The sequence below is a fragment of the Diaphorina citri genome, unplaced genomic scaffold (genome assembly GCF_000475195.1).
Source record: "Diaphorina citri unplaced genomic scaffold, Diaci psyllid genome assembly version 1.1 scaffold20, whole genome shotgun sequence".
Lineage (NCBI taxonomy): Eukaryota > Metazoa > Arthropoda > Insecta > Hemiptera > Psyllidae > Diaphorina > Diaphorina citri.
The window spans coordinates 471,421-497,572 of NW_007377458.1; the positions used below are offsets into that span (position 1 = coordinate 471,421).

The window sequence follows — 26,152 nt, forward strand, 5'->3', positions numbered from 1 at the left end:
CCACCGTCACTGTAAACAGCTGTCAGTTGGGACAGAGGTTCAACACTTTAGTAATGATAACAAGAAGATTGAAAGAGGAAAGAGCTGACGACTGTCTTTAATAAAACATGTGGTAAAGTCATTGAAAGGTGTATGAAGAATTGAAGATAATACAGTTCAGAAGTTGGTTCTGCGCAGTTGCCCTGCTGCAACATGTGGTAAAGTCATTGAAAGGTGTATGAAGAATTGAAGATAATACAGTTCAGAAGTTGGTTCTGCGCAGTTGCCCTGCTGCACTCTAGCTAAATATTTATGAACCATTTAGTCTTTAATAACCCATTAGCGATTAGTGCCGACACTTGCCGTTGACATGTTTAATGTTTACTGTTTAGTCAAAGTTCCACTGTCTGAAGGATTACATTGTCAGCAGATTTGTCAGAAAAAATATTTTGAATAATAAGAATATATCATCGAAATAATTCGAATTTATTATTTTCAGTGTATAAATTATTAAAATTATTTACTCGTATTTTTTTAATAACTTGAATTTTGTGTGTGCTTTAAAAAAAAAAATAGGTATGAAATATTTCTTGTGACATTATGTTATTTTCTTCTTGTAAAAATATTTGAAATAAGTGTACGAAAATAGTGAATAGGATTAAAAATAAATAAATACCAGGCTATACTAAATGGAATTGTAGTAAAAAAAAAAGTATGAAATATTTCTTGTGACATTATGTTATTTTCTTATTGTAAAAATATTTGAAATAAGTGTACGAAAATAGTGAATAGGATTAAAAATAAATAAATACCAGGCTATACTAAATGGAATTGTAGTAGCCAGAAGTTCTTGGAAGTTTTGTGCATTAAACTGATTTCTATTGTTGATTTTTGAAGATTAAATTTTAATACACAGGTACTTTTATTGACTAGCTATTGCTTCTCAAAGATTTCAAACTTTCTTTGCAGCGCAGCGGTCTTAATGTTGAATGACGTTTTCTTAAAAATTATCAGCTTACCTACATATATGAGAGCAGATAATATCTAATCAGAATGTACAAGATACATACATGATAAGTGTCGTCAAAATGGTATTGCTTCTCAAAGATTTCAAACTTTCTTTGCAGCGCAGCGGTCTTAATGATAAATGAAGTTTTCTAAAAAAATATCAGCTTACCTACATAAATATATGAGAGCAGATAATATCTAATCAGAATGTACAAGATACATACATGATAAGTGTCGTCAAAATGTTAGGTACCTATGATATAAGTCCAATCCTCTAGGGGTCAGTTCATATCTGGCATTATTTCACCCCTAGCTACCGACTTCGCTCAAAGTCGGCCAGAAGTTCTTGGAAGCTTTGTGCAATAAACTGATTTCTATTGTTGATTTTTGAAGATTAAATTTTAATACATAGGTACTTTTATTGACTATCTATTGCTTCTCAAAGATTTCAAACTTTCTTTGCAGCGCAGCGGTCTTAATGATAAATGAAGTTTTCTAAAAAATTATCAGCTTACCTACATATATGAGAGCAGATAATATCTAATCAGAATGTACAAGATACATACATGATAAGTGTCGTCAAAATGTTAGGTAGGTACCTATGATATAAGTCCAATCCTCTAGGGGTCAGTTCATATCTGGCATTATTTCACCCCTAGCTACCGACTTCGCTCAAAGTCGAATTGTAGTGATCTCAGTTCAAAACCCTCAACGTACCAGGAATTTAAGATGATTACGTCAAATGGAAACCAAAATGGAAATCAGTACATACGACCGGAATACCTTTCGCCGCTACCGACTACCGTAAGTGCCTTTACTAAATTAATCAAATTAAAACATGGACCCTGTGTTTTTTTTTCTATTTTTCCTAGGTTCTTAATTTTATATTACCTCTGTAATTAAATGTGTCCTATGTAAGTCTTTAATTAACTAAACTTTCTGTCGTTGATGAAAAAATTGAAATTGCTTTAAATCTACACAACTCTGGATGAAAGCAAAAATACTTTCAGATTTCATTGGACACGTTATCAATGGGATAATCAGTAAAAGTTAATCAGTTCATCATTTACCAAATAGTTACAGGAAGTTCAGACAGTCATAAATGTACCCAACTTGTACGGAAAATACAGAGCAGGCATCTCATAACAAAAAGAAATCCAATAAAAATAATATTTCTTGTGTAGGTATTTCATGTTAAAATGAAATAAAATGTTTACATAAAACTGCTTTTATTATTTCGAAATGGCCATTAAAAGAAATATGTCAAAGTTATTTACTGGGTAATAAAATTAAATTTAAAACACATAAAATGAAAACGTAAAAAAATTAAGGGTTTTCTAGAAAAATTTGAAACATAAAAATAAATGTAGGTACCTACCTTCAAAGTAGATAGATATATTATTATTATTGATGTAATGTTCTACTATAAATCAAAGTACATTTATAAACCAGAACCAATTGAGCTAATCCAATAATCTCACTACATTGTAAATATTTCCCAGATATAATATTTACCTACTTTAATTCCAAGATACTTTTTTTTCTAAATGACACGGATTCATACCCATTTTGATTTGTGGGGGAAAGGGCATCACCATCATCAGCAATTTGGAGTATACGGTTTGTATAATCTTTCAAACGTTTCACCTCTTTTTATGACTATTTAAATAAAAACCGAATGCCAATGTCAACAATGCTAAATATTGATAATTTTTGGTTACAAGAACACATGCAATGATTATCTCTACAATACTCGTATTTACAATCTCTACTTTTCAGCCTATCCCACCGCCTTTTGTTTGTATTTTCCACTTCAAACATTGTTTTGTTGTTATATCAACATCATATGACATAATATTATGTATTTATTGAATTTCCTTAGCTATCGCCTTGTCTGTAGATACCTACTAGGTACCTACATAATTTAGAAATTAAATGACCAAACATTAAAATACTAGTAAACAGTTTTGTCCAAATAAAGATTTTACAATGCATAAATATTTAATGGATAACCTAGTTTACTGATATAGACATTGTAATGTTTGATATATCAAATGAATACTGGGTGATTGATATACATATACATATAAGTACACCTACAGAAAAGAGCCTTTCAGCCTTGAGAAAAATGAAGTCAGGTAGAAGCAATGAGAAAGAATTGGAAAACTAAGTAGATTCAGTATGGAATCATACTTTCCTTTGTGCTTTTTCGGTCTTATGGTTGTATAATCTTTCAAACGTTTCACCTTTTTTTTATGACTATTTAAATAAAAACCGAATGCCAATGTTAACAATGCTAAATATTGATAATTTTTGGTTACAAGAACACATGCAATGATTATCTCTACAATACTCGTAGGTATTTACAATCTCTACTTTTCAGCCTATTCCACCGCCTTTTGTTTGTATTCTCCACTTCAAACATTGTTTTGTTGTTATATCAACATCATATTACATAATATTATGTATTTATTGAATTTCCTTAGCTATCGCCTTGTCTATAGATACATAATTTAGAACATAATTTAGAGATAAGTCATAGGTACATAATTTAGAAATTAAATGAACAAACATTAAAATACTAGTAAACAGTTTTGTCCAAATAAAGATTTTACAATGCATAAATATTTAATGAGGAACCTAGTTTACTGATGTAGACATTGTATAATGTTTGATATATCAAATGAATACTGGGTGATTGATATGTATAAGTACACCTACAGAAAAGAGCCTTTCATCCTTGAGAAAGATGAAGTCAGGTAGAAGCAATGAGAAAGAATTGGAAAACTAAGTAGATTCAGTATGGAATCATACTTTCCTTTGTGCTTTTTCGGTCTTGAAAGTCCAATTATATCAATTTTTTGGGTTTATTTGAAAAATGTATGAGAATCACTTTGTATCTTTGTCAGAATGATCATTAACTTTAACATTTGTAAAACCAAATTTTCTGTACATACATCCTTTTTTACTTTCTATTACTACAGTATAGCGGAGCTATACTAGTAATGAAAGTATTGCAATCGGTCCAAATTTTCAAAATCGGGAAGGTAGGTGTTCGTGCAAAAAAACTCCATCACTTTTTTTCTCCAAAAGCTTCAAGCTTTCCTCGTAATTTTTCCCTTCCTCACTCCAAAAGCTTCACGCTTTCCTCGTAATTTTTCCCTTCCTCATGTCACATAGTATGTCCCCCTCCTTCCTGTCTGCTTTGTCTCCAAAAGCTTCACGCTTTCCTCGTAATTTTTCCCTTCCTCATGTCACATAGTATGTCCCCCTCCTTCCTGTCTGCTTTGGGTAGGTGTTCGTGCAAAAAAACTCCATCACTTTTTTTCTCCAAAAGCTTCAAGCTTTCCTCGTAATTTTTCCCTTCCTCATGTCACATAGTATGTCCCCCTCCTTCCTGTCTGCTTTGCTGTATTTACATTAACTTCATTAACAGCCTCACTTCCTCCTCTGGAATGACGTATGTATTTCATTCCTGCATAAAGTGTACGTGTAATTAAAACTACGACATAATTAAATTGGTATTTACGCTATGAGCTTTTATAATATGTTTAGTTGTTTAGTGGCAAAAAGAGGCGTAAATATTTCAAAGTACGTCGCTTGTTTTATTAAATATTCAGATTGAACTCGGTGTTTATTGAGGCGAGATTTTAGCATAAATTATAAACGTGTGGACCTCCCTCGGGTTGAATTAAACATCATAATTATTGACATTTGTAACCACCAAAATGTATCGATGTAGGTACATTTATTATTAATATTAGTACTATCCAAAAATGGTGGTTTTCCATGTCACCAAATTACAGCACAACCATGGAAAGGTCATAAAACCTAACTAACTTGGAGTTTTGGGAACAGGGATATAGACTTTACCATCATCCAATGACGGGGATTGACTAAACATCTTGAAAATGCTGTTGAAATTTTAATTGTAAACCATGGAAACGTCATAAAACCTAACTAACTTGGAGTTTTGGGAACGGGGATATAGACTTTACCATCATCCAATGACGGGGATTGACTAAACATCTTGAAAATGCTGTTGAAATTTTAATTGTAAATTCTAGGTATATGATAAATACAATAAAATTGTAGTTTTGTTCTATACTATTCTAATGTAACTCCCGATGCGTCAAATCTCCATGATTGAATTCTTACTTACATATCTTTGTGACTGCACTCTTCATCGATTTCAGCACCCATCATCGGTACCACCGCTCAACACATCAATCCTACAGGTATCATCAATCAATATGAAATCAGTCAATTCTTAATATAAATGGCATTGTCTGTTGGCATACAGTCATAATGTGGGTACATTATACTTACATGGTCCGAGTACATTACCCATTACGACATGGATTCATAGACACTGAAATCATGCTCCTTTTACTCCTTTTGGTATCTTTCTGGACCAGATCTAGTCTAGAATACCTTTAGTAAGTTGGTATCTACACGCTAGGCCGCGGGTTCGATTCCCGCCCGGGGCGGATTTTATCCTGATGGGATAATGTTCGTTCTCGGAACGGCTGGCTTTCTCCGCCAGCCTAGTTAGCTTAGTTAGTAGTGCGTCTGCCTTGTAAGCGCTAGGCCGCAGGTTCGATTCCCGCCCGGGGCGGATTTTATCCTGATGGGATAATGTTCGTTCTCGGAACGGCTGGCTTTCTCCTATCCTGTCTTCCTTCTCTCTCCGATTTCGGGACGATAAGACCCTAGAGTTACAGTTCCCTCTGTCAAACCTCTTAAAAAAAAAATGGTATCTACACATAGGTACCTAAACATGGGAAAGATAACATTGGAAAGTGTTAAGTAGGTAGGTATAGGTATAGGTATCAGCAAATTTAGCACACTGTTTGTCATTTTAGGATCATTATGGTATACTTTCCATCCTTTTATTTGGAGATTCTTGAGTGTTATGTGCCGATTGGAGTTAAAAGAACATTAGAATAACATTGACTTGTCATGTTGCTAGAGTAATTTAGAGCTATGTATCAGAGCGGAACAAAGCAAGATCAAAATAACACAGAAACTGACAGCGATCAGAATAATGGAAGCTCTCAACAATCAACATGCTGACAGACAGACAGACATGTTGACACATTGTTTAATGCCAGGGTCAATTCACCTGGTTGAATACTTGTAGGATTCAAAGCTAATAAATTTTGTACTCATTTATTTTTAATGATTTGGTCAATTAAGTGCTATCCTCACAGAGAAATGACTAATGAAATAAAAACATTCTAATTGTACATAGATCCTCATGAAGACAATTTGACGGAAAACTATGACAAGAAAGTTAACAATGCTAAATGCTGTGCTTAAGCAGAAGCCCAAATATATAGATAGCATCGGACATGGAAATTTTTGAGGAAATAAATAATGAGGTACCTAGGTATAGGTGACTAATAAATTACTAGCAGTCTTCCCACGTAAACCTAAAAGTAGATACTTCTACAAAAATAGATTATTTTATTTATAGTAGAAGCAAAGCAAGATCAAAATAACACAGAAACTGACAGCGATCAGAATAATGGAAGCTCTCAACAATCAACATGCTGACAGACAGACATGTTGACACATTGTTTAATGCCAGGGTCAATTCACCTGGTTGAATACTTGTAGGTTTCAAAGCTAATAAATTTTGTATTCATTTATTTTTAATGATTTGGTCAATTAAGTGCTATCCTCACAGAGAAATGACTAATGAAATAAAACATTCTAATTGTACATAGATCCTCATGAAGACAATTTGACGGAAAATTATGACAAGAAAGTTAACAATGCTAAATGCTGTGCTTACGCAGAAGCCCAAATATACAGATAGCATCGGACATGGAAATTTTTGAGGAAATAAATAATGAGGTACCTAGGTATAGGTGACTAATAAATTACTAGCATACTAGCAGTCTTCCCACGTAAACCTAAAAGTAGATACTTCTACAAAAATAGATTATTTTATTTATAGTAGAAGTTAGTGATGACGCAAAGAACAAAGTGAATTATGTATTATTTGTGAGACCCAATGTTTTGCTAAGGCAAATAAAAGTATGTTCACATGATTATTTTTAATTAATAGTGGAAAATTTTCCTATAACTAATGCGTCTGAAATTTTCCAAAACTGGGTAGGTATATTTATCTACTGGAATATATATTTCTAACAAAAACAACAAATAATTTCTCAATGCACATTACAGAAATACAAAAAGATCTCATATTTTAGAATTGAACATTTCCATAATTATTCAGTATTACGAGGATATTTCTGATCCATTGATACTTTGAAGGAATTATGTGTTTACACACATGATGTATTTGAGGTAGGTTTAGGTTTCAATAAATCTAAAAATATCAGCGATAAAATTGGAATTTTGCATCTGAAAAACCAGGCGTTTTTTATTGTCTATCTACACTACATGCATTAATGTCTGTTGTATGTGTACAAGTACGTCATCATTCGAATAAATTATATTTTTGATAGTTTTGTGTTTTCACTGCGACAGTCATGTGACGGTCTAGTGAATTCAGTCTATTACTATTGACAGTCAGAGATCAAGAGGTTATTGAATAAATCTCATCTTTTGCAAAGCTAGGGTAAGTGTACCATTTATTCGCCCACCTAAGGGTTTTTCCAGACAAAAACACTTATATCTCTGGTCCTAATTATTTTGGAATTAGTCTATTACTATTGACAGTCAGAGATCAAGAGGTTATTGAATAAATCTCATCTTTTGCAAAGCTATATCTAAATGATGCGTGCCAGCCACGGATCCACTTTGGTCAAAAGCTTATGATTAAGGACGTAAAGTCAACATCATGGCCATAATCTTGATTTTTATATGTAGGTACATATTCTCTATTCGTGAAAATTTCGTTACTTTTGTTTCAAAATTTCATTCATTTCATTTATAAAATTGTGTTTCCAATATTTTCATTAAAATCATTACAGTATAGCATACCTATTAATTATTCGTAGATAGGGTATAAGAGTAAGTACACTATACATAATTAAATCACATTATGGGTCATCCTGGCCCTAGAAGTACCTGCATACATAGATTACATACCTATGTAGTAATGATATCATACTTTTCGCTGTGATTGTTATAAATTCCAACTGTATAATAACTCTAACTAATTGATGTAGTCAATGGGTAAGTGTACCATTTATTCGCCCTAAAAAACGTACCATTTATTGGCCCACCTGTACCATACGCCACATAAGTCTGAACTGGACGAACTTTTTCAAGATCCAATTTCATTACTATACATAATTAAATCACATTATGGGTCATCCTGGCCCTAGAAGTACCTGCATACATAGATTACATACCTATGTAGTAATGATATCATACTTTTCGCTGTGATTGTTATAAATTCCAACTGTATAATAACTCTAACTAATTGATGTAGTCAATTCATTATATGCCACACTATTTAATATGATTAATAATAGTTGTCTGTCTGTCTTGTTATTTACACTGTCAATAATTGTCTCTGATGTGTCTAGTTCACAAATCAGAAATGCCAAAACTGGATGCTATGGATTGATTTGTATTTCAAGTCATAAAATGAGTGAACTGTGAACATGTTTAGGTATAATTAATTAAAATATTAATATTGTACAAAGACTGATGTGATTTTGTGTGGCAAATAAATTACACATATGTAGTATGTTGTCATTACCATACATACGTACCTAGGTATCATTGAAATAATGGATTTTCGAAGTTTAAACATGAAGAAGTAATGCACCAGATCATCAAAGCACACAGTAAACATATTGGAAATAAACCTGGCAATATTTGCACAGTGCACTTTGTCAGCATCAAAGAAAATTTATTATACTTGCCCTGTACACACGTCATACAGGATCGAACAGAAAAATATCATTACAAACCTCTTATCCACTCCACAAATAACTATCCACGATTATTGTTTTGTATTTAGTCTGTTATAAATTTACTGCACTTCGAAATACATAATAATAAGTGATAGAGACTCATAGACAAAATCCATTCAGTTTCGCCGTTCACTCGTATCAAAATTATATTCTTTCAAGTAACTCAGAACACCCTGTAGAGTAGTGTGGAGTGATGAGTTATTGCAGAGATTCTCAATATCTTCAATGCATTTCAGTTGCTATTACTGCGTTCACCACTGACAGTTTTTACTTTCTATTACTACAGTATAGCGGAGCTATACTAGTAATGAAAGTATTGCAATCGGTCCAAATTTTCAAAATCGGGAACAATATAAATGGCATTGTCTGTTGGCATACAGTCATAATGTGGGTACATTATACTTATATGGTCCGAGTACATTACCCATTACGACACGGATTCATAGACACTGAAATCATGCTCCTTTTACTCCTTTTGGTATCTTTCTGGACCAGATCTAGTCCAGAATACCTTTAGTAAGTTGGTATCTACACATACCTATTTACATGGGAAAGATAACATTGGAAAGTGTTAAGTAGGTAGGTATAGGTATCAGCAATTTTAGCACACTGTTTGTTATTTTAGGATCATTATAGGTATACTTTCCATCCTTTCATTTGGAGATTCTTGAGTGTTATGTGCCGATTGGAGTTAAAAGAACATTAGAATAACATTGACTTGTCATCAGTAGGTAGGTATAGGTATCAGCAAATTTAGCACACTGTTTGTTATTTTAGGATATACTTTCCATCCTTTCATTTGGAGATTCTTGAGTGTTATGTGCCGATTGGAGTTAAAAGAACATTAGAATAACATTGACTTGTCATAAGTAGGTAGGTATAGGTATCAGCAAATTTAGCACACTGTTTGGTATTTTAGGATCATTATAGGTATACTTTCCATCCTTTTATTTGGAGATTCTCGAGTGTTATGTGCCGGTTGGAGTTAAAAGAACATTAGAATAACATTGACTTGTCATGTTGCTAGAGTAATTTAGAGCTATGTATCAGAGCGGAACAAAGCAAGATCAAAATAACACAGAAACTGACAGCGATCAGAATAATGGAAGCTCTCAACAATCAACATGCTGACAGACAGACAGACATGTTGACACATTGTTTAATGCCAGGGTCAATTCACCTGGTTGAATACTTGTAGGTTTCAAAGCTAATAAATTTTGTATTCATTTATTTTTAATGATTTGGTCAATTAAGTGCTATCCTCACAGAGAAATGACTAATGAAATAAAAACATTCTAAACGTACATAGATCCTCATGAAGACAATTTGACGGAAAACTATGACAAGAAAGTTAACAATGCTAAATGCTGTGCTTAGTTGCTTACGCAGAAGCCCAAATATGTAGATAGCATCTGACATGGAAATTTTTAAGGAAATAAATAATGAGGTACCTAGGTATAGGTGACTAATAAATTACTAGCATACTAGCAGTCTTCCCACGTAAACCTAAAAGTAGATACTTCTACAAAAATAGATTATTTTATTTATAGTAGAAGTTAGTGATGACGCAAAGAACAAAGTGAATTATGTATTATTTGTGAGACCCAATGTTTTACTAAGGCAAATAAAAGTATGTTCACATGATTATTTTTAATTAATAGTGGAAAATTTTCCTATAACTAATGCGTCTGAAATTTTCCAAAACTGGGTAGGTATATTTATCTACTGGAATATATATTTCTAACAAAAACAACAAATAATTTCTCAATGCACATTACAGAAATACAAAAAGATCTCATATTTTAGAATTGAACATTTCCATAATTATTCAGTATTACGAGGATATTTCTGATCCATTGATACTTTGAAGGAATTATGTGTTTACACACATGATGTATTTGAGGTAGGTTTAGGTTTCAATAAATCTAAAAATATCAGCGATAAAATTGGAATTTTGCATCTGAAAAACCAGGCGTTTTTTATTGTCTATCTACACTACATGCATTAATGTCTGTTGTATGTGTACAAGTACGTCATCATTTGAATAAATTATATTTTTGATAGTTTTGTGTTTTCACTGCGACAGTCATGTGACGGTCTAGTGAATTCAGTCTATTACTATTGACAGTCAGAGATCAAGAGGTTATTGAATAAATCTCATCTTTTGCAAAGCTATATCTAAATGATGCGTGCCAGCCACGGATCCACTTTGGTCAAAAGCTTATGATTAAGGACGTAAAGTCAACATGAAATCTCTCTCTGGTACCACGGACTTGTTGTAAGGATATCCTATCATAACCGACGCGACGTCCTATTACATGCTAAGGCACCTAGAGGAGGTTAGACTTCCGTCTTCACAAATTTGAGCAGACATTAGGAACACAGATAAAGAAGTGGAGGATAGTTGGCACACAATTTACAAAAATGCTGGTAAGAAGAGAGGAGGTGGTACATTGAAAAAACTGATAGTAAAAGTCACACATGTACAATTTGCAACACATTGATGTAGGGTAAGTGTATTTATTCGCCCACCTAAAAAATGTACCATTTATTGGCCCACCTTCCGACATTTATTTTTCTAATTTTTGTTTTTATGACTACAATTTTTGAATAGCATTGGTTCGATAGCAGTCTTTAAGCCCTTTCTTTTGATGAAATTGGATCTTGAAAAAGTTCGTCCAGTTCAGACTTATGTGGCGTATGGTACAGGTGGGCCAATAAATGGTACGTTTTTTAGGTGGGCGAATAAATGGTACACTTACCCTACATAGATTACTTACCTATGTAGTAATGATATCATACTTTTCGCTGTGATTGTTATAAATTCCAACTGTATAATAACTCTAACTAATTGATGTAGTCAATTCATTATATGCCACACTATTTAATATGATTAATAATAGTTGTCTGTCTGTCTTGTTATTTACACTGTCAATAATTGTCTCTGATGTGTCTAGTTCACAAATCAGAAATGCCAAAACTGGATGCTATGGATTGATTTGTATTTCAAGTCATAAAATGAGTGAACCGTGAATCATTGAAATACGGATAGGTACATTTTTAGATGTTTGATGAATCAATTTCCTTAGTAATGTATTTTAACTTATGGCCATGTATTTGATACTTATGGTTATGTACCTTTTTTAAATAGCATGAGGAAAAAGTTGATTGAAAGACAAAGTTCATTCGTGTTAAAATACAGACCTTTTTGACTTTCCATAAAACACTTATATCTCTGGAGTATGTAAGCTTTCCTTATCCTATAGGAAGGAAAGTAATGTAATCGGGTCAAAATTTCGATGGTCAGTTTTTAGTGCCAAAACGATGTTAGATGAATCAATCTCCTTAGTAATGTATTTTAACTTATGACCATGTATTTCATACTTATAGTTATGTACCTTTTTAAATAACATGAGGAAAAAGATCTTTCGTGTTAAAATACAGAGCTTTTTGACTTTCCATCTTTCCAACAACGTGTATAAGAATAATTTAATGTCCTCGAGGGTAAAATTAATGCATTTCCTAAAATATGTACCTACCTAAGTAGTAGGTATTCTTTTCAATTAATCGTTCATGAAACTTCATGTTTTTAGGTATAATTAATTAAAATAGTAATATTGTACAAATACTGATGTGATTTTGTGTGGCAAATAAATTAGTATGTTGTATATTGTCATAATGTTGTCATTACCATACGTACCTAGGTATCATTGAAATAATGGATTTTCGAAGTTTAAACAAGAAGTAATACACCAGATCATCAAAGCACACAGTAAACATTTTGGAAATAAACCTGGCAATATTTGCACAGTGCACTTTGTCAGCATCAAAGAAAATTTATTATACTTGCCCTGTACACACGTCATACAGGATCGAATAGAAAAATATCATTACAAAGCTCTTATCCACTCCACAAATAATTATCCACGATTATTGTTTTGTATTTTAAATTTACTGCACTTCGAAATACATAATAATAAGTGATAGGGACTCATAGACAAAATCCATTCAGTTTCGCCGTTCACTCGTATCAAGACGATTATTGTTTTGTATTTAGTCTGTTATAAATTTACTGCACTTCGAAATACATAATAATAAGTGATAGGGACTCATAGACAAAATCCATTCAGTTTCGCCGTTCACTCGTATCAACAAGATATATTTGCTGTGGGGCCCACGGGTTTATAAAGAACATTGATATGATGACAGAAATCTTCTCTGTCGTAAAGATTGACGTTAACATTTCAATGTTGTCTATAGCCATGTAATCTAGCATTGTTACTATGTCTGTTCAAAACGGTTTAGGGATACGCTTTGAGCGGTTTAGATGAACTATTCAAGTTTATTTAAGGATTTCACATGCCTCTGGCAAAAGCACAACAATAAAAATACATAATTCAGCAAATAAATCCTTGACAATTCTGCGAATTTTGAGTTTCAATCTCCAGGTTGGAATCTCAACAAATACATGTCAGGAATTTCCCTGTTGGAGGAATACATATTCAAAGAGCGTTTAGAAAATGATCAGAAATTCAGAATCATATTAGGATTAGGTGATTCAAACTTGAAATGTGAAAGAACTATTCAAGTTTATTTAAGGATTTCACATGCCTCTGGCAAAAGCACAACAATAAAAATACATAATTCAGCAAGTAAATCCTTGACAATTCTGCGAATTTTGAGTTTTAATCTCCAGGTTGGAATCTCAACAAATACATGTCGGGAATTTCCCTGTAGGAGGAATACATATTCAAAGAGCGTTTAGAAAATGATCAGAAATTCAGAATCATATTAGGATTAGGTGATTCAAACTTGAAATGTGAATTTTTCACTAGCCAGGGCAGGACAGATTAAATGCTGTATTACGCCTTACCTTTTCATTTTTCTCAGTACATTAAATAGAGCGAGTGCATGTCAAAACTCAGTATACTTCAAATGCAAACAAAACATTACTGTAATTATTTCTAATGACGATGTAGTTCCTGTTATTAAGAATATTGCGGGCTTAACTTACTGTAGGTACGCTATCACGGTAATCAAAGAGGGTTTGTATTTGAATAGAGAATCACATTTTCTTGAAGTAAAGTAACTACTATTGCTTTTAGTTTGACTTACATCCTAGTCATTCTACTAGGTAAGACTAAATTTTTCTGTGCAAATACACGAAATGCAAACAAAACATTACTGTAATTATTTCTAATGACGATGTAGTTCCTGTTATTAAGAACATTGCGGGCTTAACTTACTGTACGCTATCACGGTAATCAAAGAGGGTTTGTATTTGAATAGAGAATCACATTTTCCTGAAGTAAAGTAACTACTATTGCTTTTAGTTTGACTTACATCCTAGTCATTCTACTAGGTAAGACTAAATTTTTCTGTGCAAATACACAAACTCTGTAAGTCAGTAACTACTTGGAATTTCAATGATTAAATAAAATGTTGAAATCTGAATCTATACCTTTAAAAAAAATGTAATAAAAAATGTAAGTAAAAAATGCGTATGTAAGTAAAAAATTTGAAGGCCTAAAAATAGTGATAAGTGATAACAAATAGCACGGTAATACAAATTCACAACACAATTAAAATTAATTAATTAAAATAAGAACATTATGATTGACGTGATGATATAATTATAGTAGTTAATGGTAATAATTGCTTATCAATCTTATCTTACTACCTAAATATCAATATTTTTTCCAGCAGTAGTAGTTTTTTTTTTTTTTTTTATTTGCAAGTCTACTAAAGCTAGTTGATTAAGAAAAGAAATAATTAGATAAATTGAAAAATATTCTTCCTCTACCCTGTATGTTGTGTTGGCTTCAGACTTGAATTAAAGTCTACGTTGTTAGCTCTAATCTATTACATAGTCACAATCATTTTAATTGTATATTAATTATTTTATGTATTAATCACGTTTAATCTATTTAAATTATTTATGTTGTTTAATACCTCTGTGCATGCAAAACAGGCTGTATACTGGGTAGTTTCAATAGATAGTTCAAAGACATCTAATTAGAATGCAATTGATATTATGAATATTAACTATGCTGTAAATTTTTGTGTCTTTCTACTTTCTTCTAAACTTTCAGATATTTTTAGCTATATCCACTTTTGTTTCCAATATGAACAATAACATTATTTCACAATACAAACTTCCAATTTGGAGCATCCTATATAAACTATAGTTCAAAGACATCTAATTAGAATGCAATTGATATTATGAATATCAACTATGCTGTAAATTTTTGTGTCTTTCTACTTTCTTCTAAACTTTCAGATGTTTTTAGCTATATCCACTTTTGTTTCCAATATGAACAATAACATTATTTCACAATACAAACTTCCAATTTGGAGCATCCTATATAAACAATAAATAATTAATTTCGTTATCTATTTTTAAATTGAATTTATTACAAACATGTCAATAAATTGTAACTAATGGTTGTAGTTCTGTATACCGTACCGTTTTCACTCCAATCATAATGTATCGTTTCAGTCCTAAATTTTTAATTCGATTCTAATTTTACATTATTTATCTATTTTGTTACTTTCAGCCCTAATTCCATCTAGAAAGATCTGTACCTACTGCTCAGTTTGGCTTTTACTGAAATTTTACTCGAAATATTTGATTTTTCTCATTTAAACAACAACGTAGGTACATAAAATAAAATGGTTCTAGAGTTATAAAATAAATTCAATAAAAATGAGCTTGTCAATTAAAAAGACAAAATAAAATAAAACGACATCTTATAAAATGTCACAAGACGAAATATTTATTTGATTTCTCAAACATCTAATTTGAGTCATAAATCTTGTCACAAGTTGTAAACTTCTGGGTTCTCAGTAACCCATATTCCAATGTCCGAAATGTTATCAGCATTAATATCAAGTTCAGCCTCAAGCGACTTTGGAAATTTTTTGTGTGTGTCCATGTCCATGTTTGTAATATTTCAAACAAAATTGGTTTTTTTATGTGAATGTTGTTAGCAACAATTTCAGAGCCGACTTTGATCATAAATTATTTCTCAACAGTTCGAGTCTTGATAATAATATATTATAAGAGTTAATTATGATTGTGTTGCCAAATGAATGAACTTTAATTTATCAATCTGTTTGTTAATTAGACACTTCGGTACAGTTTATCCCCGAGGCTAAATTTATTTTACCCGAATTTTTCAATATTTACGCCAATACTTTTGGTTTTATAACTCCGCGCTCTTCCGAAAGTTAATCATACTATCATAGGCGGTTCTTGCCTAAATTTTTGGGGGGGCTTGATTTTGAAGGTACACCTTCAAAATTTTGATTTAGCTTTATGTAAAATCTACTTATCTATTAATTTCATTTCACAGTAGCTATCTTCTGTAGAAATAAAGTGTTTCTTATTTGATACATAGGCATTAGGTACTACTTATCTATTAATTTCATTTCACAGTAGCTATCTTCTGTAGAAATAAAGTGTTTCTTATTTGATACATAGGCATTAGGTAACATCACACGACTTTCCTTATCCTATTGAATGATGCTTATTTGAGTATTATTTTACCCTAACTTTTACTATATCTCTAACCGTTTAGTCGGTATAGCTGAAACCCGCCAAAAAACGGTCGAAATCCGTCCAAAAGCGGTCAAAATAATACTGAAATAAGCATCATTCAATAGGATAAGGAAAGTCATGTGATGTTCACACCAGATTTTTTACATAAAGCTAAATCAAAATTTTGAAGGTGGTGCTACATTCTTGTCACATTTGTGAACTACATACCAAATTTCAAGTCTCTAGCTCATACCATTCCCGAGATATTGTTAAACTAGACCGAAAACCGCCAAAAAGCGGTAAAATGTAACCAACCAATGCTCCGATCTTAACCAATCTTAACCAAGTTCTTAACTCCGATCTTAACCAAGTTTCGTGTCGCATCCTTGTCACATTTGACAGCTACATACCAAATTTCAAGTCGCTAGCTCTTATGGATCTCGACTAGGAATTAACACCACCTTGATTGAGACTTGGCGTAGAAAATTGATAATTTTTTCTCTGCATACAAGGCTCTCTGCATATTAGTCATAGTTAGAGTATTTTCAATGTATTTAACCTTGGATCGAATGAAGCCAGGCGCTTGTGTTGGGTTGTGAGCTCATAAATTACAAGATCATGTTGGTAAGATAGGTAAATGAAAGATCCCACCCAAAAGAAATGACTACCTAATTAGTTTTATATGATTAATCCTGCGTAGGTTCTGTACTCTCCTTGTCTCTTTTTGTGTTACCTCCAAACTTGTTTCGCTTTATTTTATCTCGTCATATTAGGTATTTGTTCTAATCCTATCTAGCTTTTGAACAGTTGTGTGTATCTTTTATCGTGAAATACCATCTCAATAGCACCGACATAGTTACTTCTGTACTTCCTATATCCCACATGATTCATAAAACTGCCTTTCAACACAACTTTGAATACTTCACCAGCTTCACCTACAGCATGTTTAGTATTATAGACACCTTATTAGATATTGGGTATCATCACAGCATCGTCCAAGATGAATTCTAAATTCAAAGTACTTAAGGCAAGAAAGTTGAAAGACTCATGGTAAGCTATTCAATATTCTACAATCTACATACATGAAGGCTTAATTTTCATATTTTTAAACATATTCCATACAATAGATCAAAGATTTATTACATAATAATTAATCTCTTATAATATTGTTTTTTACTGTCTCATATACCTGTAAACACACTGCTAAAAACACGGAAGGACTGATGGTTGATGACATCTGACATTAGAATGTTGTGTAGATTTTGACAAAACGAATGAAATTCCAAATTAACTAAAATATCAGTTTAATTTTCATATTTTTAAACATATTCCATACAATAGATCAAAGATTTATTACATACCTAATAATTAATCTCTTATAGTATTGTTTTTTACTGTCTCATATACCTGTAAACACACTGCTAAAAACACGAAAGGACTGATGGTTGATGACATCTGACATTAGAATGTTGTGTAGATTTTGACAAAACGAATGAAATTCCAAATTAACTAAAATATCAGGTATTTTTTTTTACTGTCTCATATACCTGTAAACACACTGCTAAAAACACGAAAGGTCTGATGGTTAATGACATCTGACATTAGAATGTTGTGTAGATTTTGACAAAACGAATGAAATTCCAAATTAACTAAAATATCAGGCTTGCTTGTGACAGCTCAGCTGGATGTAACCGCTACATGATGCTGACAGTTTTAACAACTCATTTCCAATCGATATCTTTTCATCTTTTTAATTTTACTTTTCGTGTTCTTTCTGTTGCAGTTGGATTCAAAGAAAAGTCCCCTGGCACTATTAGCTCAAACTTGTAGTCAGATTGGCGCTGATTCCAGCTCAAAATCCCTTCTGTCACAATTAGACAAAAATTCTAATAAGAAAAATGAACCATCAAGAGAAAAATCCTCACCCTCCTCCGTCACAAGTTGTTCTCCTGCCGCAGTGAAATCTAGTTTCAAGCCGTACGAATCTTGCATCAAAGAATCTACCCCAGAAGAAAAACGACCAAAAACGGCATCATCAAAAGCTCACACACCACTGAACCTCAATGGCTCAAGATGCAGCAGTAAAGAAAGTGCTTCATCTCATAGATCTGCATCCTCACCAAGTAGTCGTAAAACACCTGGAACAACTGCTGAAAGCAACACAAGATCCCCAAATAATCTATCTCAGTCTAGTCCGTTTTCAAAAACGATTGAACCATTGTCTTTAAAGAAAAATGAACCACCCACCTCTAGCCCTTTTCTAGGATATCCAGGATCTCTACCTTTGGATGTTCTAGCATCGAATCTAATGAAGCAAGGAGGAGTGAATCCTTACCTAAATTATTCGAGAGTAAAGACTGGTTCAGGATCAGAAAGTCTAGTCCCCGTGTGTAGAGATCCATTTTGTGCGGGTTGTCAATTAAGCTCTCATCTCTTAGGTCCATCCAAAGGTAAATGTCCCCCAGGATGTACTCAATGTGAGAAAGGATCTCCTTACTTACCTCCTGGTCATCACAATCCTGCCATGGCTGCAGCCTATGCTCATGCACAGTTATCTGCACTAGTTGCAGCCTCACAGTTACCATATGTGTGTTCCTGGGTTGGAAGTGATGCCTCTTACTGTGGAAAGCGGTACTCCAACTCAGATGAACTTTTACAACATCTCAGAACTCATACCACTGATTCTCTTCTAAGTCCCTCTTATCTCCCCCTCCTTGGGAGATCTTACCCAAACCCTCCTCTTAGTCCTGTACCATCAGCAAGGTATCACCCCTACAATAAACCCCCATTATTGCCTCCCTCATTAGCAAGTTCATTCCCTGTGCCCCCTCCAGGTGGAATGCCCCCTTACTTTTCTCCCTACTCTTTGTACGGACCACGCCTAGGGGCCTCTCACCCATGAGCTTCTTGTTGAATAACCTCCCATGTCTGTGATTGTTTAGGTATACTCTAGTGTCCATGTGTTATGTATTGTTTCTGTCTCTCATGTTTCCTTGTCTCCTCCGTGCAATAAGTGCTATAATTCTAATGGATAAGTAGTCTTGTTCATAACTGAACTCATGTTATTACTTCTTTATTTAATTTTTACCTAATCGACCTCTAAAATCTTTCACGATGTATTCGTTGTTCTGTGGGTACTTATGACTCTTATGGGTTTCATGAACCTCTAAATATGTACGGAAGATATTGTTGGGACAGTGTCTACATTAGGCACGTAAATTTCGAAATAGGTACCAAACAAACTTTAGCAGATAAAAAAAAGGTCATATAGTTATAGCTTTCATCTTTAATCCATCTGCTTTGATTAAAGCTATAAAAACTAATGTCTACATCAAACAAAATTCTCTAAACTCGTGTCCGAATATTTGCCTGAAGTCACAAATTAACACTCATGCTTCATGCAATCTTCTACCAATAAGTAGGTATAATTACAGGCACACATTGACCTCCTACCTTTCAATTCGGGATTAAAAATTCACCAGTTTTGTCACTGACAGTTGACTTCAAACTATTCTAAATTGTTCTCTAAACACTCTGTCTTCATGCAATCTTCTACCAATAGGTAGGTATAATTACAGGTACACATTTGACCTCCTACCTTTCTATTCGGGATTAAAAATTCACCAGTTTTGTAACTGACAGTTGACTTCAAACTATTCTAAATTGTTCTCTAATTACCTTCGTGGTCGTTACAGCCCGGTTTACATGAACACTAACTAAATTAAATATGTATCTTCAAAGATAGAGTCAATCATCTACATTTTGATTAGATTTTATCTTTTCGTAATCAATAATATATGTAAATTCAATTATAGATAAATACCTGACATTAAAGTAAATAAATAAATGTACTCATAGCGACAAAAAAGGTATCTAAGTGCCCGCATCACAAAGTTAGGTTCTGTATTTCATTCGTAGATATTGGTTCTTTGTGTCCCTTAGTATCCATTTATGCATCAAGCTCATCCGTTTTCCATCTGCAGGAATGCCTTTATAATTATTAAAACCAAAATCTAATACACATTTATCATTTAAAATACCTAGACTTTTTTTTCGTATGACTTTTTTATTTCTAAATAAATGATACCTACCTTAAAATGTTCTTTGAAGAAAATAAAACATCTTTTCATTTGCTTTCCTCTCAGAATTCAGTCAAGGTACTCGAGGTGTTTCTTCAACTCTACGAAGACAAACAAACTCTACTAATAACTACTCTCAAAATTGATCAGTTATTCGCTTCGAAAACATCCAAATGGAATTGCTATGAGCTAAACATGGGTGAAATGATGTCAATAAACTGCCAGTGATCATTGCCATTCCACAGAAAGCATCTATTGAGTACTGATACTCCATCTGAAATGGGTCTTATGGGTTACACACACTATTTTTCTTGCTCACCTATTAATTACCTATGTTAATTAAGCCAATAATGAAGTATTGTTTGTTTTAATAGTCCCTACCAAGACTGCCATATTCTCAAGAATGATAATGATATGATGGAAAGGTGTATAATTATCAAGTCCAAGTCTGACTGTAATGAATCTCCAACACACCATCTCTACTGCATACAAGGCTCTCTGCATATTAGTCATAGTTAGAGTATTTTCAATGTATTTAACCTTGGATCAAATGAAGCCAGGCGCTTGTGTTGGGTTGTGAGCTCATAAATTACAAGATCATGTTGGTAAGATAGGTAAACTAAAGATCCCACCCAAAAGAAATGACTACCTAATTAGTTTTATATGAATAATCCTGCGTAGGTTCTGTACTCTCCTTGTCTCTTTTTGTGCTACCTCCAAACTTGTTTCGCTTTATTTTATCTCGTCACAATGGGTATTTGTTCTAATCCTATCTCGCTTTTGAACAGTTGTGTGTATCTTTTAACGTGAAATACCATCTCAATAGCACCGACATAGTTACTTCTGTACTTCCCATATTTTCCTATATCCCACATGATTCATAAAACTGCCTTTCAACACAACTTTGAATACTTCACCAGCTTCACCTATTCATGTAATAAATAGTCTGAACTTCACCGTGACATGAGTATAGGATTAGGTATTGTAGTCTGAATGCCAATTCTAAATAAGTACCTACGTTTTATAAATCAAATAGGTACCTAGTAACTATTATTGTCATTGAGTTAGATCTAATCGATAGTAAATTAGCACTTTAATGTCACTGGTTTGTTAGTGTAACAAATATATTGGATCGATAAAATGGATTTATCCACTCAACGTGTTATTTGCTGATTGTTATCTTAATGGTTATCTATTTGGATCTCGACTAGGAATTAACACCACCTTGATTGAGACTTGGCGTAGAAAATTGATAATTTTTTCTCTACTGCATACAAGGCTCTCTGCATATTAGTCATAGTTAGAGTATTTTCAATGTATTTAACCTTGGATCGAATAAAGCCAGGCGCTTGTGTTGGGTTGTGAGCTCATAAATTACAAGATCATGTTGGTAAGATAGGTAAACTAAAGATCCCACCCAAAAGAAATGACTACCTAATTAGTTTTATATGATTAATCCTGCGTAGGTTCTGTACTCTCCTTGTCTCTTTTTGTGCTACCTCCAAACTTGTTTCGCTTTATTTTATCTCGTCACAATGGGTATTTGTTCTAATCCTATCTCGCTTTTGAACAGTTGTGTGTATCTTTTAATGATCAATTTTGAGAGTAGTTATTAGTAGAGTTTGTTTGTCTTCGTAGAGTTGAAGAAACACCTCGAGTACCTTGACTGAATTCTGAGAGGAAAGCAAATGAAAAGATGTTTTATTTTCTTCAAAGAACATTTTAAGGTAGGTATCATTTATTTAGAAATAAAAAAGTCATACGAAAAAAAAGTCTAGGTATTTTAAATGATAAATGTGTATTAGATTTTGGTTTTAATAATTATAAAGGCATTCCTGCAGATGGAAAACGGATGAGCTTGATGCATAAATGGATACTAAGGGACACAAAGAACCAATATCTACGAATGAAATACAGAACCTAACTTTGTGATGCGGGCAAATGTAGGATCCAACGTGCTAACTTCAATTTGATCAGATCTGTCTGGTGACTGATGGGAGATTGAGACGCCCAAACATTGGACACCAAATAATGTACAGTGGATTCATTGACTTGGGTCATAACTCTATCACCAGGATAATATGTCACTTGTGACCTATAATATTGCCATTAATATTCTATGATATATTATGTCTTTATGATTTCCTTTTCTGATAACTAGTCTTATGTCTGGCTAACGATTTATGTATCAATCTTCTTTTATCAAAGCCAATAAAAATTTCCATCTATTTTCAAAAACGAAAAGTGTCCTGAATTTTATGTTAGTAGAATTTTCGTGCCCTGAACGGAAAAATCTGATAATCGTGGATACTTACACCAAATACCCAAACATAGTTGACAAATTTTGTGTCTAAAAGTAAGTAATATCTTTTGCCGACTAAAACAGGTTAGAAAAAATAAGATTTGGTAATATCTCTTAAAAGTTTATAAAGCACTAGTCATTATTGGTACTGTAAAAACCATAAAGGAATACGTAGACCCATTGCGAGGTAAGTTATGTTTTATTTTTACTATCCTGATTCGTGATAGTGTAGGTACATAGGTACTATTGAGTGTGTGCTGTTACTCTTACAACTGTAATCTAGCTTTTCGAGATAGGAATAAAATGAAGTAATAGGTAAATTTCCATCTATTTTCAAAAACGAGAAGTGTCTTGAATTTTATGTTAGTAGAATTTTCGTGCCCTGAGCGGAAAAATCTGATAATCGTGGATACTTACACCAAATGCCCAAACATAGTTGACAGATTTTGTGTCTAAAAGTAAGTAATATCTTTTGCCGACTAAAACAGGTTAGAAAAAATAAGATTTGGGCATATCTACTGTAATAATACATAGAAACGAGAACGTTTTTTAATGGCTTTTATATCCAGTAGACATAAAAACGGAGTAGAGTAGGGAGTTGTAATATTATAATAAATTTTATGGGCCCATAAACTAGAAAGCTCATAGTTTATGACATGACATGTAGATATCTCCAAGCCCAAACCCTCTTCCCTGTCATTAAATGGTAAGCTTTAATGTTTTATTACATCGCTCCTCACTACTTAGTACTGGGAGTGTGGTAAGTTAAAGGTGTCAAGACAACACTTTCAGCTTTCAGGGCTGTCTTTACCAACGGCCTTGTTGTCCTATGGAAGATATTGTTGGGATATGGGATAGTGTCTACATTACGCACGTAAATTTCGAAATAGGTACCAAACAAACTTTAGCTGATAAAAAAAAGGTCATATAGTTATAGCTTTCATCTTTAATCCATCTGCTTTGATTAAAGCTATAAAAACTAATGTCTACATCAAACATGGAAGATATTGTTGGGACAGTGTCTACATTACGCACGTTAATTTCAAAATAGGCAACAAACAAACTTGAGCAGATAAAAAAGGTCATATTGTGATAGCTTTCATCTTTGATCCATCTGCTTTGATTAAAGCTATAAAAACTAATGTCTACATCAAACAAAATTCTCTAAACTCGTGTCCGAATATTTGCCTGAAGTCACAAATTAACACTCATGCTTCATGCAATCTTCTACCAATAGGTAGGTATAATTACAGGTACACATTTGACCTCCTACCTTTCTATTCGGGATTAAAAATTCACCAGTTTTGTAACTGACAGTTGACTTCAAACTACCTATTCTAAATTGTTCTCTAATTACCTTCGTGGTCGTTACAGCCCGGTTTACATGAACACTAACTAAATAGCGTGTGACAACCAGTCAACCCATAACACCAGTCTATACCTCCTAATAATAGTGCTAATACACAGACCTATGGTAGCGATATGTGCTTCATTTAGTAGGATGAACGATATTCCAATGTTCAATTGCTTCCCAGCACTTTAGATATATTGCCCGCTATCACGCAAGGTGATGCTTGTTCTCCAGGTTCTCAGCTATAGAGTCATAAATTCTGAGCTTTCATTTTGATCAATACAATTATATTTACGAGCCTTGTACTTTATTACGGTGTTCGTGTTTACATTCAAAGCCGAGTTTCAAAATTAGGTAAGTGAATGAAAAGCAGACCTCCGCCATAAGACATCTTCAAAACTGAGATCTTCAAAAGGGAGGTTGTCAAGGAATACATGATGGTATATGTTGATCTTGCATTTGAAGTAAAAGTAATGTAACGTCGCGTATTGATGCTTACTGCCTATGTCTGGGCTGGGCTATGAAGAACCGGGCTGGAATGATGCTTACTGTCAAACTAAGTAGGTATAAACTTTACATCCAAGGCATAACGTTAAATACCTCACTTGTCAGTTCTAAGATCTTCAAAAGGGAGGTTGTCAAGGAATACATGATGGTATATTTTGATCTTGCATTTGAAGTAAAAGTAATGTAACGTCGCGTATTGATGCTTACTGCGTATGTGAAGAACCGGGCTGGAATGATGCCTACTGTCAAACTAAGTAGGTATAAACTTTACATCCAAGGCATAACGTTAAATACCTCACTTGTTCAGGTCTAAAGTTTCCTATGGCAGAGAATCTATGAGGGTATTTTTCAGAGTGACATGTGTGTTGCCACTAATGGGTCAAATCATAGAAGCTTGAAAAGTTTCATGAACCTTTAAATATGTATCTTCAAAGATAGAGTCAATCATTTACATTTTGATTAGATTTTATCTTTTCTTTAGTAGAGGGAATCAATAACATATGTAAATTAAATTATAGATAAATACCTGACATTAAAATAAATAAATAAATAAATGTACTACAAAAAAGGTATCTAAGTGCCCGCATCACAAAGTTAGGTTCTGTATTTCATTCGTAGATATTGGTTCTTTGTGTCCCTTAGTATCCACATACTGAAGCACTGTTTCAGCATGTTTTGAGGAAGAAAACCGAAATTTCATGTGGTGAGATGATTGCTTTCTAAATATCTTTTACACTCACTGTTGGTAATTGCAAATTAGGATTGAGCTGTGTATTTGTGTAACTTTACATGCATCATTTTAAATATTGGCGCGCTAGAAGGAACTAATGAAATAATCAACTCTTTGAATTTAAATCAACCATCTTTAAACATCGGTAGTCAGTAGTTATTTTGTGGACAGCCTGAAACTTGGCCTTGGTGTTTTGTTGAAAGTTCATAATTATTTCCATTTTCTTTGTCTGTACCTATTGTATTCCTTTGTTGTTGAAGGATACTCGAACGCACACTTAACAGTTAAATATTTTTTTCATATTTCCACATTGATTATTCTGTCACAAAGTACAAGTGAATTACTTTGCACTATATCAAAGCAATATTTTGACATACCTATTCCTTTTTACTTTCCTTATCCTATAGGAAGGAAAGTAATGTAATCGGTTCAAAATTTCGATGGTCAGTTTTTAGTGCCAAAACACGTTTTTATACAAATCTTTGATAGAACATTATTTACATTTAACTTCATTCTTTTCCAATTCAACTAAAAAAAGTCAACTTTTATAAAAGTGTTGTTTAGTAAAATTGACAAGCTTTTCGGGGAAAAATACGAAATTTTTCGATTGTTGTTTGTATGCTCAAAAAATATGCATTGTTTATTGTTGAATTTAAATCAACCATCTTTAAACATCGGTAGTCAGCAGTTATTTTGTGGACAGCCTGAAACTTGGCCTTGGTGTTTTGTTGAAAGTTCATAATTATTTCCATTTT

The 26,152-nt window shown here is 33.1% G+C and overlaps 1 protein-coding gene across 1 annotated transcript; it reads left to right on the forward strand.

The window, feature by feature from the left end:
• Nucleotides 1–682: 682 nt before the first annotated feature.
• Nucleotides 683–19,438, forward strand: LOC103508566 (zinc finger protein Elbow). The gene is made up of 3 exons (XM_008473124.3): nt 683–807; nt 1,668–1,791; nt 18,212–19,438. Exons 2-3 carry the CDS (start codon nt 1,717–1,719, stop codon nt 19,328–19,330), a joined length of 1,194 nt encoding a protein of 397 aa, XP_008471346.1. The 5' UTR covers nt 683–807; nt 1,668–1,716; the 3' UTR covers nt 19,331–19,438.
• The last annotated feature ends 6,714 nt before the right edge of the window (nt 19,439–26,152 follow it).